This window comes from Tachypleus tridentatus, chromosome 6 (genome assembly GCF_004210375.1).
Source record: "Tachypleus tridentatus isolate NWPU-2018 chromosome 6, ASM421037v1, whole genome shotgun sequence".
Classification (NCBI taxonomy): Eukaryota; Metazoa; Arthropoda; class Merostomata; order Xiphosura; family Limulidae; genus Tachypleus; species Tachypleus tridentatus.
The window spans coordinates 93,090,118-93,110,814 of NC_134830.1; the positions used below are offsets into that span (position 1 = coordinate 93,090,118).

A 20,697-nucleotide genomic window follows, 5' to 3' on the forward strand; every position below is an offset into this window, starting at 1 on the left:
TGATACTTGGCCCAGTGTCTACAAAACCAATACAACGTATTAAGCAAAGTCTGAGAATAGAAACAACAGAAAAAATTCTTTTAATGAAAAGACATTCTAAATCTGTTAGAAAAATCTGCTTGCACGTTGTTGGCTAGATCTTTCGCTGGAACACCTAAATATAGGTGAGGTATATCCTTGAGACGTGGTAGAAAAAGAGTCGTTGAGCTCGTGCTCTATTTTAAACAGCAATATTAAGCTTTATGATACACTTTGATGCAGGATCCCAGTAGATATTTAATTTTCCTTTAAAAGAATCCGTCGTATCTAAAGCACTACTTGACAAAGTAAATGTGCATGCGCACGTGCTTATAACTGGCAATCTCTAAACCAGGCACGAACCCTTGGGACCCCCCCCCCTCCCTCGGCAGAGTAATAAAGGGATCGGCATAGGGATTTAATCCCCGTATGTTATCTCAACAGACCCATATATTTTACTCGTGCGTTAAACGGGTAAAACTGTAAATCAGCCAGAATATAAATGATCGGAGCTTTATAAACTTGCTTGAAATCACTAAATTAAAAGCTAATTCATAATATAAATGTTGGCATTTGTGAAGTGAAACGAAGATTTTAGCGCTTAGTATTGTTTTATGATATATCGGCAATTATAGAGCTAAGAATAATTTAAAAATTTAGGATATTATTTATAAAGACGATCATGGTATAAAGCGAAAAAAAAAAGATATACATGGGCCGCAAATGGAAAAAGAGGGAATTTATCCATCAATATTTGCCTACATAATCTTATAATAAGCTTGATTTATGTATGTTGGTTTAACATGATAAACAATTTCAAATAATGTCTTCTATTACGAAAAAATTCTGGTCAGTCATCTAACACTTTTCAGTTTTTAAAATCAGACGTGGTTGAACAAATTTTATTAGTTATTAAAGCACGTTTATTGCTTTAATCCGTTTTCATAATTTTATTTACTTAGCTGATATATGGAGATGTTTAAAGCAGTGAATATTTCGAAATCCCCAAATTCTAATAAAAATCATTACATTGTTTTTAATTTTGCGCAAAGCTACATGAGGATTATCTGTTCTAGCGGTCCCTAATTTAGCAGCGTAAGACTAGAGGGATGGCAGCTAATCATCACCACCCACCGTCAACTCTTGGGCTACTCTTTTACAAACGAATAGTGGGATTGACCATAATTTTATAATGCCCCTACGGCTGAAAGAGCGAGCATGTTTGGTGTGATGGAGATTCGAACGAGCGACCTTCGGGTTATGGGTCGAGCTCCTTAATCATCTAGCCATCCCGGGTCAAATCACTACATACAAATAATGAGTAAAACGCTCAGATACAATTGTTATGACATGTAAAAAAGTTCTCATTTTCTAAGAAAGCTACTTTATTTTTCAAAACCAGATTATTAATAGATGTTTGAGAAAGTATGCAAGGTTTCACCAGTAACTTGTAATTTAAAAGACAAAAAAAATACATCAGTTACATGGATTGAATATGAACGTATATTACTACCATTCTCATACGTATCTTATTGGTCGCCCTTCAGCCGTGGGGGAGTTATAATGTGACGGTCAGCCCCAGTATTTGTTGGTAAAAGAGTAGCCCAAGTGTTGGCGGTGGGTGGTGATGACTAGCTTGTTTGTTTGTTTGTTTTTAATTTCGCGCAAAGCTACACGCGGGCTATCTGCGCTAGCCGTCCCTAATTTTGCAGTGTATTGTTTGTTGTTTGTTTGCTTTTTAAATTTTGCACAAAGCTACTCAAGGGCTACCTGCGCTAGCCGTCCCTAATTTAGCAGTGTAAGACTAGAGGGTAGGCAGCTAGTCATCACCACCCACCGCCAACTCTTGGGCTACTCTTTTACCAACGAATAGTGGGATTGACTGTAACATTATAACGCCCCCACGGCTGAAAAGGCGAGCATGTTTGGCGCGACGAGGATGCGAACGCGCGACCCTCAGATTACGAGTCGCACGCCTTAACACGCTTGGCCATGCCGGGCCCTTTACAGTGTAAGACTAGAGGAAAGGCAGCTAGGCATCAACACCAACCGCCAACTCTTGGGCTACTCTGTTACCAACGAATAGTGGGACTGATCGTAACATTATAACGTCCCCACGGCTGAAAGGGTGAACATGTTTGGTGCGACGGGGATTCGAACCCGCGACATTCGGATTACGAGTCGAACGCCTTAACCCACCTGTCCAAACGGGGCCGATGACTAGCTGCCTTCCCTCTAGTCTTACACTGCGAAATTAGGGACGGGCTAGCGCAGATAGCCTTCGTGTAGCTTTGAACGAAATTCCAAAATAAACAAACGTATTTTATTTTTTTATTTTTATATTTATAAGATTATCAGTAAATATAAGAGCTTCTTATTTTCATATATGTTAATCTAAAGATGGAAGCTGTGTTTCAGAAGCAAAGCCGTCATTTGCCATTCATCTTTTACGCGAAACAATGATAAAGAAAATGGAAAATTTATAAACATGTTAAGAAATAATTTTTGAACATTTTGAAGATTACTCAGTATCAAAATATAAAAAATACAAATACGTATAGAGTAATATTACATATTTTTTTACAGCTTAACTGTTCTTTTTTTTTATCTTAAGCTTCCATTCGTTTATATCCCGATTTACTGCTATGAAACGTTCTACATATTTACAATGCAAAAGCAAATTAGAGCAGATTTGGCATTTGTTTTTTATGCATACCTCTAGTGGCACAGCAGTAAGTCTGTTGACTCACAATACTAGAAAGCGGGTTTTGAATCCGTGGTGGGCACAGAACAAATTACCCTGTAACGAATTTACTTATGTTTATTTCTTTTAATATTGATGTTTGTCATAGTTTAATATGTTTAGAAATTCATATAACTTATGCTGTTAAATGTGTATCTCGAAAGTCACGCGTATTCTCTAAATGTGTAAAAGATTCTCAAGTGTAAGGATCAACAATATATGTATTAGGAAAGGATTAGCATATATTTGAATATTGTTGCCATCTGAACTTTCGAGACAGTTTAATGTTTTTGTTGGTTTGCTATACTTAGTATACAAAAGACCTCGGAAACTCGTCCGAGATAAATTACAATAGTAGCAGCCCAATTGTGTAGCTATGTGCTTTACTAAAACAAAACAAACAAAAAACAAGCTTTCACGTAAGTTGTTTTTTTCATTTATTGAACACCGTGTGAAATGATTAAAATCTAGCACTGTATCTACGAAAAAAGTTTTAATCATAAGTTAATAGGTATAACGCAGTGGTTCCCAAACTTTTTCAGCTTGTTACCCAATTTAACATGCCACATTAAGCATGTTACCCCTTTCACAAAATGTTTTCAACATTGATATATATGGCTAAATTAAACTAAAGATATATTGCACTTTATTTATTTACAATTTATTTATATAATTTATTTACACTGAATTACACTTTTAATTATTGTATTTGATCATTGTGCATTTCTAATGAATATTGCCAAAGATGTCAAGAACATCAGTGGGATGGATGGAGTTGCATACTTGAAGCTAGTTTAGGAATTCTTGGCTTTGTGGTTGAAAGTGCCAGCCTGGCATCGTTTGCAACATTCAAGCGAGTCCTCTTTTTTGTTTTCATTCCCAGCACGGTTGAGAACCCCTTCTCGCACAGATACGTTGTTGAGAATGATTCCAACAACTTCAAGGCTCTCTTGGACAGAGTTGGCGAGTCAGCTAGTTGTGAAATCAAAAGGAATCTGCATTTTGGTTTTGGAATTTGACTTTCAAGGCTTCAATTGCTCGCATTGTGATCCACTCCCCCTTTGCAGGGAAATCATCATCATGAATGGCCTCATCAGGTACAGAAAATGGATGAATGATCCACTGAAGACTGGCTGTTTTTAGGTCACTCTCTGGAAAGTAGTGCTGCATGCTTGTTTCAAGCCCCTTCAAATGGTCACTCATCTCTTTGTTGATGGTCTGTAAAAGTGATCCAGTATCATAACTATTCTCCTCAACAAACTGGTCTAGGATGGGAAACTGAGCGATCACTCCTTTCTCCAAGCGTCGAATCCAGAGTCTCAGTTTTCCCAGAAATGCAGTCACAGTGTGATGGGCATCAATGACAGTCGTGTTTTGGCCCTGGGTTGCAGATTATCACTGTTCAGCTCCGCAAATATGTCAGCCAAGTAACAAAGTCGAGCAAGCCACTCCTTATCAGTGAACTTGGTAGCAAAAGGAGATTCTTCTTGTTTCAGAAATTCCTGAAGAGCCGTTCGGAGCTCAATGACTCGACGTACAACCTTGCCTCGTGACAACCAGCGAACATCGGTGTGGTAGAGCAGAACTTGATACTGCTCTCCCATTTCCTTGCACAGCTCCCTGAATATGCGCGAATTCACATCCCTGGACTTGATGAAATTGACGATTTTCAACACATCTTCAAACACTAATTTCAGATTACCAGGCAGGCTTTTGATCAAAGAGAGTACCGATGAATGATGCAATGATCTACAGAAATTTCTGGATTCACAACTTGTATGAGGCCCTGTAATCCACGATTATGACCCATCATCGACGGTGCTCCATCGACGGAGACCTAGATTAAAAAGAAAAACTATTATAGATTGCTTCAGTTAGTCATTCTTACTTATCTTTTGCGTTATAATTATATGGTTTTAATTTAATTTAATTTATTTTGGTACTTTAGTATTTCAGTACGACAGGCACGATACTTTTTGTGAATTATGTATAAAATATTAGCTACACTACAGCTACTTGCACAATAAATAAAACTATATGACTATATGTCATGTAATTCATTGTATTTATACTAATCTAGACTTTATATAAACATCTCTCCCTACCTGTTGAACGCTGTTCCAATCCAATCCATTCGTGGTAAAGAAACTGTTGATGATATTGAAGATATCTTTTCCCTTCGTGGTTGTCAGCAGATCTTCGCATAATAGGAACTCTTCTTTGATCTTGTCCTGGTGGACGTAACGAACGAACCCAAGGAGAACAGCACAACTGGCTACGTCACACGATTCATCAAATTGCAAGGAGAATTTGTTATATTAGCTTTCCTTGATCTCTGTTGTAACTTGGGACAGAATATCTGATGCCATGTCATCGACTCGTCGGCGGATTGTGTTGTTTGATAGAGATATGACACTCAGTTTCTTCTCTTGATCCTTCCCACATACCTTGCTTACCATCTCGTATGCACAAGGCTTAATCAGATTCTCTGCAATGGTGTGGCATTTTGTTGTTCGGCAACTTTATATGCAACAAAGTAAAATGCTTCGACCGCAGCTTGAAGCTTTTGGGCTTGAATTCCAGATGAACCGAACTGGATATTCTTCAGTGCTACAGCCCGGCGCTGAAAATGAGCCTGATCCTCATTTTGAAGATTTGGATGGCACTTCTGGAGGTGAGCTGAGAGTTTTGATGGCTTGAGGCTTTCATTTGTCAACACTTTGTGACATACTACACATTGTGGCCGATCCTCTCCACCAGAAGGTAAATTCACAAAGCCATAGCGAAGAAAGGCGTCAGAGTAGGTGCGCTTTTTAGACATTTTATTGTTTAATCTGCAGAAAAAGAAAATAAAAACTGCATAAAAAAGTGTGAACAATGTGAACTTATTATTTATTTTTTCATGGCATTCTAGATAGCATTAAAAGAGCTTATTCAGCATAGGAATGATGTAATAGTAGGTAAATACTAACTATACTACACAGGATACATACATACCAGGTTTTGTCTACCTCGGCTGATGCTCACATAGAAACTGACAGTGTGAAATAGAGGCAACCTCAGGCAGTGAGTGACGCGTACTGGACACGTCGATGAGTCATCAGGGTTACTGAGTGACTTGTGTTCTGAAGCATACTTGTCAAAATACTTTTAGGTTACCACACACTTAGATACATATTTTTTTCTTTTCTACTACTGTATATTAGTTTTTGATGTTTATTGTTATTTGGTTTAACTTTATTACATACTTAAAATAGGTTTAATTTACAACTTTACATACTAAGGCTAAGTTAACATTAATCCTAATACCAGCTACCTCAATGTTTTCTTGATTTTCAGAATTTTAACTTTTTTTCTGTCACCCCTCCATTACCCCCGATAAATTGTTAAATTACCCCCAGTTTGGGAACCACTGGTATAAGGCTAAACCACCAACTATAGTGAATACACGACAAAATTCAAAGAAACTGTAGTGTATTTATGGAGCTTAACAGTCAAGTTAATCTTTATCATTAGATTCTGAATACTTGATTCCTATTATTTTGTATATCATTGTTATAATAAATACAAAACGTTTTTATTTCTAGCTTCTTTTGAGTTTATTTACCTTATTAAGTATTATTTTATTAAAAGTTATAGCTTTTACAATAAGAAAGATTATTTCTTTAGAACAGGTAAGACGTTTCGATAATTGTTGTGATATTTTTCAAGTACACAATTTTTAAAGAAGGCTATTGTATTTAAATCAACATTCAACAATATAACAATTAATTTAATTTGTATTTACTTTTTTGCTCGTTTTTTCTGTTCATCCATAAATAAATATGTCAAGTCACATATTTGTAATATAAGTAACCACTACCAATCCTCAAGTTTAAATACCTTGTTAAATTAAATACCTTAAATACTGGAACTTTGCAGTTAAAACTTACGTATTTCAGAATGATCGCACTAGTTGATCGCACGTTGTACCTGTTTTAAAGAATAATATTCTTTCCAGCGATTCTGTAACTTATAATAAAATAATTCTAAGTAATTCTGTAACTTATAATAAAATAATTCCAAGTGATTCTGTAACTTATAATAAAATAATTCCAAGTAATTCTGTAACTTATAATAAAATAATTCCAAGGTACGATATCGTTACGTCCTTGTTTTTTGAAATTAACACGACTGAAAATTATCTGACTTATTCGTATAAAACTCTTTTGCCTTACCTACTTCAGTGTGCATGAAATCAACTAATCATTCAGCGTTAATTCTATATTCACATTATTAAATTTCATGTGTGTGCACGTCACTAACCAATACTTCATTCACTAAAAGTATATAACAATATTTAGCTTGTTTACTTAATCAATTGAAATTTCTTTTATTACATTTACCTATGAATTCGTGTTTAAGAACATTTAGAAATTTCTTTACTGAGATTTTTGTTAACAACGGAGGTGTTTTTTTTTTCTGGTTAACAAGAATATAAATTTGATGTTATACGTTTAATTACAAATTTGAAACGGGTATGTTATCACAAATGTATTATTTAACGCATTTTTTTAGAAAGTAGCTGGTATTGCCTAAAAGCTACTGTAACCGTTATTAAATGTTTCATCACATTCGTTGTTTTTTGTGTATTTATTCAGACAACGCAAGTTTATGTTGCTCTGTTGAATTATACGCCAGTTGAATGTGATCCTGAAGCTATCCCTCTAAAGGAAGGTCAGGAGGTAGAGGTGCTTGACTCCACAAAGCCCCACAAGTAAGAGTTGAATTAATATTATCTATTACCAAATACAGTATTTCTGTAAAATAGAAATAATATTAATATATTCATTTGAGTATGCACTTAATTTCGTATCGTAAATTACTACGTTGAAATATCAGAAAGATGTTAATACTTACTTGCAATTTAAAAACTAAAATTGTCATATTGATACCAAATTCCTATTATTATAATGTTGTATTTGGTTTATATGCTACTTAAACGTTTAAAACGCACAATATTCTGGATTTACGTTACAAATAACTCATAAATACTTCCATAAGAGCACCATCAGCTATTTAGTAAGTGAAACAACTTTAAATTAAACGTTTCAAGGTGAGATATGAGAACTCAAAACTAAAAATATTTACATGCCTTGTGGTTAGAAGTAAAGAAAAAATTAAAATTGTCAACCTTACTCGCTGATAAATGAAACTTAAATTCATTTTCGTTTTCAACATAATAACACTAATTGTGGATACGAAAATTGTTCTCCTTCACTAAAAATACTTTATTCGTACTATTATACTAGTTACTGATTCAACTACATTGTACCGAATTATATTATTTAGACTTGACAGTAGTTTTGGTTTTAAAGACCTTAGGGGGGCCCTAAGGCAAACCAGGGGCGCTCAGAAACTTTTGTTTCTCTTCAACCCCACGCATGATTGAGGGTTCAAGACCTCTCGATGAGGAACCTGGATCATTGGGTAATTTCTAGAGCCTGTTGGATATGGTAGTGCAGGAGACAAACGAAGTCGGAGGAGAAAGGGAGGGGCGGTACATAAAGTGGAGGAGTGTAGAAAGATACAGGAGAAGTTCTGGATAGGACGACGTACCTCTTTTCAGGGCCTGGGTATAGGCATACCCAAAAATTTTGCTGTGGGGGGAGACGGGAGTGCCCCGAGAAAACCCACTTTCACGGTCAGGGCGCCGAATAGTCTACCCTAATCGTGCCTTAAATAGCAAGGAAATTTGTAACGAAGGTTTAACGAGGGATAGGTAATGTTCTTTGATTAGTAGGCGATGCTTTTCCAGAGCATATCGGAATTTAGACACACTGGGTCGCTACGGTGTAGTCCAAACGGAGACCTTATAAAACTTAACTTGGGGATAGAATCTAGGTCAGTATCTTGGTCGTCATCATCGGTCTGAGTTGGGCTTGATTGCGGTAAACTATGAGTTTGAGCTTTCAAAGATGGGTTTTTAGGAAATTCCTCTATTGTTTGGGAAGATTTATGCTTCCTGGACAATTGGGCTTGGCTGGCTTTCGAGATGGTGGAGATCTTGTCAGTAGAAGTTGATTTATCCTCCAGGGTGACTTGAAGAGGTTTAGACTCAGGCACTGTTTTCAGATTGATTGGACTGGGCACAGTCTGGGTAAATTTGCTACAATATTGTGGTTTGATCGATGCTTGGCCGGCGGAGGTGTCATCAGTTGTCTGAGTGAAGTTGTGGGTCATATTGATGGGGATATGGGTTGAGTGGGAGGGCGGTTGTACGGGTAATGGGCTAACAGTGGGTTCCGGGGGGTGTATGCGTAGTTTAGGTGAAACCATGGGGGGCAAAACAGGTACTGGTTGTTTGGGAAGTCTCGGGTTATATGAGCGTCGATGGGGACGTTCAGCACTGAAATGGAAAATATGGTAATAGCACCCGTTACGCAGGATGGAGTCGGCATACTGTTTGGTGGTTGTAACAATTTTCATGTAGCGGGTCGGATGCTTGGTGGTTTTCGAGAATATTCGGTGCACGGCGTGAATCACAGATTGTGTTTGGCTCTCAATGGCTTGTTTAATTTCACTTGGTAGGATTGACTGGTGAACTCCACTCAGGAAAACGGTGAAAAGGTTCGTAGGGCTCTTGGTGGGTGCACATTTAATATTATACTGTGAATTCCAGGGCTCGCAGAAATAAGATAGATCAGCAGGCGTCGATGGTTGGAGGAGAATTCCCCCGCGGCGAAGAATTCTTGTTTTGGACGGGTCAAGGGAGGCGCCAGGCTTGGCTTGCGCCAGGAACGTGGAGATTTGGAGGGGCGAGAGGTTGGGTGGCAGGCCGTCGACGATTACCGGTGAGACCGTAGGCGGGATCGGCACAGCAGGACCGGGCAATGAGAACGTCATTCTGGTTTAGCAGCCGGAGAAAAACACGTCAGACTAGCTCGGAGTCAAGGCTGGGAGTAAAACACGTCAGGCTAGCTCGGAGTCAAGGCTGGGACGATATAAACTTGGGCATTTATTTATTTATTTAGACTTGACAGTAGTTTTGGTTTTAAAGACCTTAGGGGGGCCCTAAGGCAAACCAGGGGCGCTCAGAAACTTTTGTTTCTCTTCAACCCCACGCATGATTGAGGGTTCAAGACCTCTCGATGAGGAACCTGGATCATTGGGTAATTTCTAGAGCCTGTTGGATATGGTAGTGCAGGAGACAAACGAAGTCGGAGGAGAAAGGGAGGGGCGGTACATAAAGTGGAGGAGTGTAGAAAGATACAGGAGAAGTTCTGGATAGGACGACGTACCTCTTTTCAGGGCCTGGGTATAGGCATACCCAAAAATTTTGCTGTGGGGGAAAACGGGAGTGCCCCGAGAAAACCCACTTTCACGGTCAGGGCGCCAAATAGTCTACCCTAATCGTGCCTTAAATAGCAGGGAAATTTGTAACGAAGGTTTAACGAGGGGATAGGTATTGTTCTTTGATACGTAGGCGATGCTTTTTTCCAGAGCATATCGGAATTTAGACGCACTGGGTCGCTACGGTGTATTCTAAACAGAAAACTTAACTTGGGGATAGAATCTAGGTCAGTATCTTGGTCGTCATCATCGGTCTGAGTTGGGCTTGATTGCGATAAACTATGAGTTTGAACTTTCAATTGTACCTAATGTATCTATGAATTTTTATGTATGTGTATATATATATATAAGCCGGATTATTTACATTAAGTGTATCTGACTTGATGGTGGTACATCCTAAGAATATAAAAAAACAGCACCCAGTCCACTTGTTTTAAAATAATATATTAAAATAGGTCCAACGTATACACAGATACTCTTTACACTCTTGGTTATCACAATTGTATCCAGAACTTTAAATAATTATCTCCTTTTGGAAATGCCGGTTCAGTTCCTATAGAATCCAACTGACAACACAGATTATTTCTTCTTGTTACATATTATAATTTATCTCGGAGGAATTTCCGATTTATTATGTTATCGTGTTATATATACTACATATTAAGATTTCAAGTAGCCCGAAATTTTGATTTTAATTTAGAAATTAATTGAATGTCAATATGTATCAAATTTATAATATTTATTAACAAGGTTGATGTATACAGTTTTATTTCTCAACACAAATATATTTTAATATACAAAAAAGCAATACAATTTATAATAACGGTTATTACAAATAATTATTTATGCACAAAAATCTTCAAAACTTACAAACAATAATCCGTCTTCTACCTCATCTGGAACTGAATATTTTATCGGTTGTCCAGGTCCGTGAAGAGGAAATTAATTTTATGTTGATACATCGATACATTTCACTTAACGGGAATGCTAGCTAGTTCTAGTATTCACACGTGAATTTTTTCTGACGACAATATTTAATGTTCTTTAGAAATACTAACGTCTAAAGTTAATTCATTGAAGTTGAACGGTTTGTAATGTTCGACGTCTGTACACGCTCCTTGTCAAATTCTGTTGTGTTCTGATTAATAAGCATTAATGACAGTTATAGCTTCATAGTCTTGTATTATACTGATTACAGCTGACCAACAATATTCTAATACTGTCTCTCGGCGTCTTTCGATGACTTGCTTATACATACTAGTTAGGCGAGTTCATCAATGCTCGAAGATACGCTGTTGTTTTCGTAAAACACATACTGGTGATCATTACTCTCGAGGATCTTCTACAAAGTTAGAGAATAGGAGGGACTTGCGCTATATACATCCAATAATATACCCTCACATGCATCAAGCTGAAACAAACACTGATATTAAAATAAATGTATAAGAGTAAATTCGTTACATTACATACTCTGTTATTACAATACAATATGTGAGAATTTCACTTTAAAAATCGCAACTATATGCGCTTTATGGCTAATCTGATAACCATGCAGTCTAACTATCTCTCGAACTACATTTTAAACGCGTATTTATACATAATAGAGGCTTAAAACGTTTCACACACTAATATATAGTTTGATGTAACAATACCTAATTAAAATGATGATATGATGCAATAATACGATAGTCGCCAAGTCACAACTGAACTATACAACATAAGATTGGAAAACAGTTATGTGAACAAATATGCGATAAACTATCATTTCTAAAAATATTTTAACACTCGCACTATACTTAAACCTTCTAAATCATAATGAAAGCATAAAACGTAAATTGTCGTGTAAATCTAGCAGCATTCAGTATGCAGGTATCATAAATTCTTCTGTGAGTAACATAGATTGTGAAAATATTTTCATTTATAAACCCTTTCAAAATTTTATATTGTTGAAGTATTCAAGTTTCATTTATGTGACCAGTTTTGAGCTGAGTTGATCTTGCCTTTAGAACTACCACCGTGAATTTAGTTCAAGTCTTATCTGTTTTTATATTTGATGGATAATTCATTATTGGGTCTTGTCGAGTTTTTTATATGTTGGTTATACTGAGGCTTACCTGATAGCATGGCATTCTGTGGAGTCCAAGTGAACTTGTAAAATACATAGCTCTAAGTGTTGTTTCTTTTGTAAAAATCTTTTGGTTTATGTTAAATATAACTCACCATGCTATTGTCTCCTAGTATCCATATAACAGAAAGCAAACGTTGCAAGTCAAAAGTTCCCCAGTGGTACAGCTGTATGTCTTCGGTATTACAGTGCTAGAAAGTGAGTTTCGATACCCGTGGTTGGCAGAGCACAGATAGCCCATTATATAGCTTTGTGCTTAATTACAGGCAAACAAAGCAAGTGGAACATAAACTGTTGATATTCTTTGCCACCAAATTACGTATTTGTTTTACTTGTTTAATAGATTGTTTTCCATCGTGAAAGAAGTATTTTATTGCTTTTATTTTACTTATTATTATTTTATTTACTTATTAAGTAAGTATTGCTTTTATTTTGAGTTCAAGTCATGCTTATTTTGTCTTTGGATTTCATATCTTTGAACCTCATGTTTTTGGTTTTGGTAACGTACCTGTTTAGCCCACTTTACTTGAAAATTTACTGCAAACTAAATAATTAAATATATTTTTATGTTGTTGCTAGAATTTGTTATCATCGATTTTAAATGTGATATCTTTCTCTGTGCACTGTTGCACTCTCTTAAATACAAAGTTTTATATCACTTTATATCAGTGACCAAAATAACAACATCAGGTGATCTGGTGAAACTAGGCCCACATGTGGACATGAAGACACTGGATGTTGCCTCGTTTTCTTTTTCATTTTTCAAACACCAAAATCGAACATAATATGACCAGTTTGTTTTATAAAAATAGCGGACAGGTCTTGATGATTTTAATGAAGTTTTATCCTGACCATATGAAGATTTCGAACCAGAGGAGCTGGATTTATAGATGAATTCTCACCTACATGTATTGAACAGATACAGGATTTTGCTGAGATGGCAGGAATTTATTTTTTATGAAAAAAACAGCTGCTTTCTGTAATATTTTGGCTTTTTTGTCCAAGTAAGTTTGAGGTCGTCACGTGCCCAACAGTTAAACTCCTCAATTAGAAATAATTGTCTCAGTTTGTCGAAACTGTTGTTAATATGTATAGGATTACACCATCGATCAAAATAGACCTTTTTTGTGCACAAATTCCATATAAGTTTGATAATCTATCTTGTAATAACCTCAAAACTTTTGGTACTAACTTGTATGCTTTGAGAATAGGTGTTTTAACCTTATCATAATTCGTAAAATATTCTAGAGAGAGAAAGAACGACATAAGTTTATTGTGCTTTACCAGTTAAAACATTTTGTAATAATAATGACCATTTCTCATTTGGCTATTCTAAAGTTTTGGCAAAATGTTGGAAATATTTATAAATTACATTTTCATTGAATGTACTTTAATATATTGATAAAGTTCAAAGTTGTCATTTTGCCTTGGTCAATTGGAGTTAAGTCTAAGTTCCATTTCTTTCAGCTTAATTTATTTCCTGCTTCAGTGAGAGCTTTTTCGGCCTCAAACGTTCATCTTCTTTCTCAGCTTCGATACGAGCTTGTTCATTCTCGGCTTCGATATGAACTTGTTCGAACTAGATTTGTTTGACTTTTAGCTGGATCTTTAACTTATCGTTATCACTCATACCCGATTGGCCAGTGAGGACACTTAAATGTTCCACTAATACTTCCTCAGGCAATATATATTTCTCTACAAGTGGGTTTTCTCGACATCACTGATTATTATTTCCTCAGGCAACAAATCATCGTCGACTGTTATTTCAATAATACGTTTTTTAGTTCATATTTTCTCATTGATTTCTGAACCTCTGATTCTAATCTTTGGGAATTTTGAGCAATTCACATTTGTTATGTCTTTCTAGTTGTTTGAGGGAGGGTGATTCAAGAAATCTTGATAATCAGACACGATCAAATTAGTTGGCATTGATACATATAAATTGCATTATGATTTGAGTTTTAATTTACATCAATTTTGTTTTTGATTCAGATTCGGGACTAGCCCCTAATTTATTACGTTACGTTCTACAATTTCGAATGGCTTGAAACTGAGTTAAATAAATGTCAATATATATCAAATTTATGATACTTGCCAATCAAAATTGGTATGCAGTTTCCTTTTTTAATACAAATATATTTTAATATGCAAATAATAACACAGTTTACAAAGCGATTATTACAAATAATGATCTATGCACAAAAGTTTTACAACAAACAAAATTGAATTTTCTGTGTGGTTTGGAACTTCCTTGATATCTTATTCGAAGGTTCATAATAAACGAATTAATTTTGAGTTTATGTAAATACAATTCACTTAACAGGGAGCTAGCTAACTCTGTATTCTTCTCTCTTTGGTAGCCACACACCGAGTTATTCCACTGCTGAAGTTATATAATGTGTACATAAGAGTTCTAATGTTTGATATGAATCTGCTGAAGTTAAATGGTTTGTAACGTTCGAAATCTATAAAGTTGCTGGTCAAATATTTGAAGTTCCAGATTAATAAGCATTAATCAAAGTTATATCTTCTGGAGTTTATAACGCCCCAACTATAGCAGACCAAGAATATATACGATTTTTCGGCGTATTCCATTGATTTTATATATAGTTGTGACGAAAGTTTCTCGAAACTTCAGCATGTTCATGTACACACGTAGATTGTTGATTCTTACACTCGAGAATCTTCTACAGTTTTAGTGAATAGGTGGGAATTTTGCGATACAGATTTAATAGTATAACTTTATTTAATTTTAAAAAAAATCGATATTAAAATAGTCATATAATAGTAAAAAGTTCGAGACAATAAAACCATGGTAAACCCGTGTAATCTTTACTTAGCTGAATTATATATGTTTTTACCTTGAATGCTTTTTATTTCTATGAAATTGAATGTGAATACATTTTCATTCATACATTTCTTTTGATTTTCTTTACTGTTTTATAATGTGTTTAAAAATATATTCTGCTTTTACTGATATGACTTATCTGTGAAATGTACAAATCTTACCCACAAAGATTTAGACCAAGACTTCGTTCCTTACGTTGTTTTGAATATACTCTTTTTATAGTGATTATGTGCATTCATAAAAAAATCAAAACCTCATGCCCTCCAGTAGCACAGCGATATGTCTGCGGACTTACAACGCTAGAATCCGAGTTTCGATACTCGTGATGGGCAGAGCACAGATAGCCCATTGTGTAGCTTTGTGTTTAATTTGAACAACTACATCAAAATCTAATTTTCATTTTATATTTAAAGGGGCTCACTTAATGATGTGTATGCCATGACATTCAGGAATCCAGTAGGAGCATTTAAACATTTCTAACCAAAGTTTGTTCAAAATTTTTCTGCTTTTAATAAGTGCAACTTGTCTTGTTTTTGTATTATTTTCTACTATTATAACAGAAGACCAGCTCTGCAAGGTAGAGGGAAGTACTTTATAGCATTGGTCTTCACAAATGAAATTTCATATTTGTTTCATTTGTTCAATAAAGTGTCGTTGTGTTTTTAAATAGCTCTGTAGGTCTCCCTTATTTACTATTCAGATTAATTTAACATTTCATATTTTGAATCCTCGATCCCTCTATTTTTATCTGTTGGGTTCAGTTTAAGGTGTAAGTTACATATCTAATTTATTACATTTAAACAAATATCGATAACAGAAACTGTGTATTTAGTATTAGGAGTGATCACCTAAGATTTAATTATATTCACGTTGTCGCGTCGTAACATCCACGTTAAATCTCTTATATTCATATCTAAGTATTTGAAGCACTAGTCATATCTTTTTAAAATATATGTTTATATTTCATGCTGCTCTAAAGTTTGAAGAATGTTCATTTATTCCCACGCTTGTCCGCAAAACAAGACGGTAGTATGTCACATATATTTATGTTTAATAAATCTTTTTCTTCCCACAGCTATAGTTTCATTCATTTAACTTTCCTCCACTAGATGGCTTGTTCGCTCCAGACCTACTAAGGGAGCGGAAATTATACATGAAGGATGGGTTCCTTCTTGTTATTTAGAAAAGAAAATAGGTGAAAGTTTTACAAAGTCGGAAACAATCACGGAAATAAACCCAGACCCAAAAGAAAAAGAAATAATCGCCAGAAGAGAGTAAGTGTCCATACTGCATGCTACATTATTTAAGTTTATGGTTAATTTCATTATTGTGGTTTTGTTTTAAAAATGCATCTTAATTGTGTTTTCAATGACTTAAATCACAAAAAAGGCCCAAGTTCATACACTTTGGCTCATTTAAACCATAAGTTGTTAAATCAGTAAGGGAAAGCTTAATCTTCTAAATAGAGGAGGTTAGTCACGCTCATGTTAAACACTTCACTGATCACGAGATATTGTCCAGCTGACAGTATAAGACTTTACTTAGAGTTAGTAACGACCTATAGGAAACATGTTAATATATTTATATTCAAAAGGTTCACTTTGAATGGAAAGGATAAGAATGATTTATGTTTAGTTATAAAATAATTATATTTATTAAATGCTCTTTATTTTCAAAATACTTAATTTTATGTTTGCAGACATCATTCTTCCACCGTATATAAATGAAAATGTTCTTGATACTAATGTACTAACAACAGAGCTTCAGTGTCTTGCAGTAAAAGTCATACATCTGTTATCAGCTAACACTGGTGAAATTACTTTAAATTACATAAGCTTTCTAACTGTCCACCTTCTTCAGTATCTAGCTTTTGCCACGAAATATCTTGAATAATGATTTTTTTCTAAAAGTATATTTATAACATTTTAACGAAATTACATGGTTCACCAACCTTAAGTTTTGGCTAATATTACATTGTTTATCTGAAGTAATACACTTTTGTTTTTATTACAGAGCTGTAGTTAAGGAACTCGTTGAAACAGAAGAAGATTTTGCTCGAGATATGCAGTTCGTTGTCAATAACTATATGAAAGAAATGGATAATGTCAAGATGCCATTAGAACTTCGAGACTACAAAGACACAGTGTTTTCTAACTTCAAAGATATTTGCGAATTCCATAACAAGTTAGTAACATATTCGAGTATTTTGTGATTTCAAATAAATTGTTCAATAGCCCTCTGAATATGAAGTACAAAGTGACTCGTAATTTGATTATACAGTTATTATTTAACCTATACTTTATTATAAAGGATCATTCTTACAGAGCGTCCATCATTGTAATCCTTTACTTCCATATGCTTGTAGGCAGTTGTGCTTGTCACCCGTGTATTAACATAACTCAACGTTTAGGGACAATAAAGGACATATTGGCCCATATCGGATGCCCCATCCTCTAAAATAAACTAAAACTATTAAATAAATGAATTAACAAAAAAAATAAAAATCTTAAAACCAGCCCTTATCATTCATATAGTTATCAAGCTTTCTCTTAAACTCATGGCCAAGCGCGTTAAGGCGTGCGACTCGTAATCTGAGGGTCGCGGGTTCGCATTCCCGTCGCGCTAAACATGCTCGCCCTTTCAGCCGTGGGGGGCGTTATAATGTGACGGTCAATCCCACTATTCGTTGGTAAAAGAGTAGTCCAAGAGTTGGCGGTGGGTGGTGATGACTAGCTGCCTTCCCTCTAGTCTTACACTGCTAAATTAGGGACGGCTAGCACAGATAGCCCTCGAGTAGCTTTGTGCGAAATTAAAAAAAAACAAACAAAAAACAAACATTCTCTTAAACTCAAATTTACTGCCTCCACAATATCCGAAGGCAAATTATTCGAAGGATCAACTACCCTGATAGAAAAATAAACTTTTATAAACTAAAGATGACTCCTACCCTGCCAGAATTTATACTTGTTTCCCCTAGTCCGACTATACTCTCGGTTAAGTATGAAAAATTTGGTACGTCAACACAACCACAATCTCAAACAAATCTTCTCTAACTTTTCTTTTTTTCAAGTGAAACAAACTTCAGATATCTTAATTCTCTTCCTATGGCATACCATCCATTCCACGCACTATTCTAGTAACCCTTCTCTGATTCCTTTCCAACAATTCAATGTCTTTCCTAAGTTAAGAAGCCTAAGAATAAACATATTACTCCAAATGTAGCCTAACCAGTGATCTATACAGGGTGGCCCGTAAGTCTCTATCCATCCATATATCTTATGTATCCAGTGTATCTGTGTGCTGCCCCTCATTCTCGCTGCATAATATTATGCGACGCCATGTTCTGTGAGACATTTTCCTCAACATAGCAGGGGTTATTGTTCCAAATGCCGCGGTAACAGCTGCCTTCAACTCATCATTAGTATTATAACGTTATTTAGATACAATGCCCTTTATGTATTCTCAAAGAGAGTTATCACATGTTGTCAAGTCCGGACTTCTTGCAGGCCATTTCATAGGTGCAGGGGATGGTACAGAACCACGACCTATCCATTTGTCTGGAAAAATGTCATTAAAATAATCTCGCACAGAGATGGCATAATGAGCTGGAGCTCCATCTTGTTGATACCAAACCTCCTCTCTAATTCCAATTTCATCGAGTTTCGCTATAAACCATTGTTGTAACATGTTTAGATATGAGCTATGGTTTACTGGCCCGTCAAAGAAGTATGGTCGAATAACATGACGCGCAATAAGTGCTGCCCACATCATGACATGCGGAGTATTGTATTTAATTTCTTCATAATAATGAGGATTCTCCTTTGCCCAGAAGTAAACATTTCGTGCTCGACTCGAACGGTAGATTGCGCACTCGTCCGTAAACATCACCTTTCCTCGAGAAGGGATCGTATTGAAGATTCGCAGTAACTCATCACACGCCAGTTTCCTGTTTTCTCTATCAGCATCACTTAGTTCATTCACAAATGTGGGTCGCCATGCTTTAACTCCAAACAAACAAGGTTATTGCTATCTAAATTATACTTATAATTCAAATTACGATAATCCATATGTATCATCTTAGAAGGTAAGAGACATAGGCAAAATATATATTTTAATGTTTTTTCAAAGTAATTGTTTTTCGAACTTCTAACATTTACATGAACATTTTTATGCATAACAGTTATGACAATTGATAAGAAAAAACAAGTATGATTCATCTTAGGAAAACGTTCCCCCCCTTCCCATCCAGTAATACAACGATAAGTCTGTAGATTTATAAAGCTAGAAGCCGGTTTTCGATATCCGTGATTGAGACAGGTCAGATTGGCCATTGTGTATATTTGTGCTTAGCTACAAAGAAACAAGTTTTAGGAAAACGTTTAACGTTAGGAAACAAGAAGCGAAATTGATGTAAAGACTGTTTTTCCTATAAACATTAAAATATGGAATGGTGAAGTTGTAGTTTCTGTGAAGTAAACAAATTATCGTTTATAAAAAAGGTATCCATTTTTAATTCATCTTGGATTTTTCATGTCAGGTTTTAGGTTATTATGAATATACTTTTAAAGCGTTATAGAGATCCTTACGAAGCAACATTTTTCCGTAAAAATCCAATCAATAAATGGTTTTTATAGTAGTTTAATATGTGGTTAAATATTTTGCATTTTTATCATAAGTGATCTTTTTTTAGTGCTTTTTTATTGTTATTTTAGTGTACTCATTAAAGGCGTTCAGTACTACGCAAGTGAACCACAGAAACTTGGAATTACGTTTCTTCGATTGGTAAGAAGGTTTGATTTTTGTAAATGAAGTTTATGGTGATAACAAAGAGATAAATTTCACGTATTAATTAATCTACTGTACTACAGAGATAACGTTGCAGCTTGGTATTTGCTATAACTTTAGAAAAACAAATGAACATCTATTTGCCACTCGATGTACAAAACGAACATACAATACTGTTCAAAAATATTAGGACAAGAGAATATTTTATCACCCTTCCATTTTTATAGGATTAATACTTCCATGCTATTATAGAATGTAAATTTCAACACTGGTAATACTTCATTGATCCCTGTTGACAGTTGAATGAGCCAGGCTGATAATACTTATTTTTTTTTAGAAATCCCATATACTTGTATCAAGGGCGTGTCATAATTTTTCTGCCTGAATGAGCATTCTGATCAAATTTAGGGTAAGATATAACTGTCATGGTATCTCAGGCAGTGTATTAACTATATAGAAAGAAGCTAGCATGTGGTACCAGTATATGCTAGAATAAATCATTTGAACAGCACTCTACAAATATATCTTGATGAAAACAGAAATTACGTTGCTGAGAAAGAAGCTACTGGAGTCATTCAAATGGTGCAATGGCCCCCACAGAACCCCAGTCTCAACCTAATTGAACAAATCCAGGATTTGATAGATCAAAAATTTGACAAAATCAAAAGTTACTTTCAAAGAAGTTTTATGAGAGTGTATTAGAGACATTTGGAGTAAAATCCCAAAAATGTTGCAGTAATACCTGAAAGAATGTCTGCAGTTATTTAAACAAAACGGAACACACAAAATATTAACTGAAGATAACCTAAAACAGTCGAAACGTTCTTCTCTACTTTATTTTAATTA

The 20,697-nt window shown here is 35.2% G+C and overlaps 1 protein-coding gene across 3 annotated transcripts in view; it reads left to right on the plus strand.

Annotated features, from left to right (window-relative positions):
* LOC143253057 (uncharacterized) overlaps positions 1–20,697 on the plus strand; it is a 98,309-nt gene that overhangs the window by 32,543 nt on the left and 45,069 nt on the right. For all 3 annotated transcript variants that reach the window (XM_076506217.1, XM_076506215.1, XM_076506216.1), the window contains 4 exons: positions 7,402–7,517; positions 16,176–16,340; positions 17,080–17,250; positions 19,779–19,848. In XM_076506217.1, the coding sequence (XP_076362332.1) occupies positions 7,402–7,517; positions 16,176–16,340; positions 17,080–17,250; positions 19,779–19,848 (522 nt within the window). The remainder of the gene's footprint in view (positions 1–7,401; positions 7,518–16,175; positions 16,341–17,079; positions 17,251–19,778; positions 19,849–20,697) is intronic.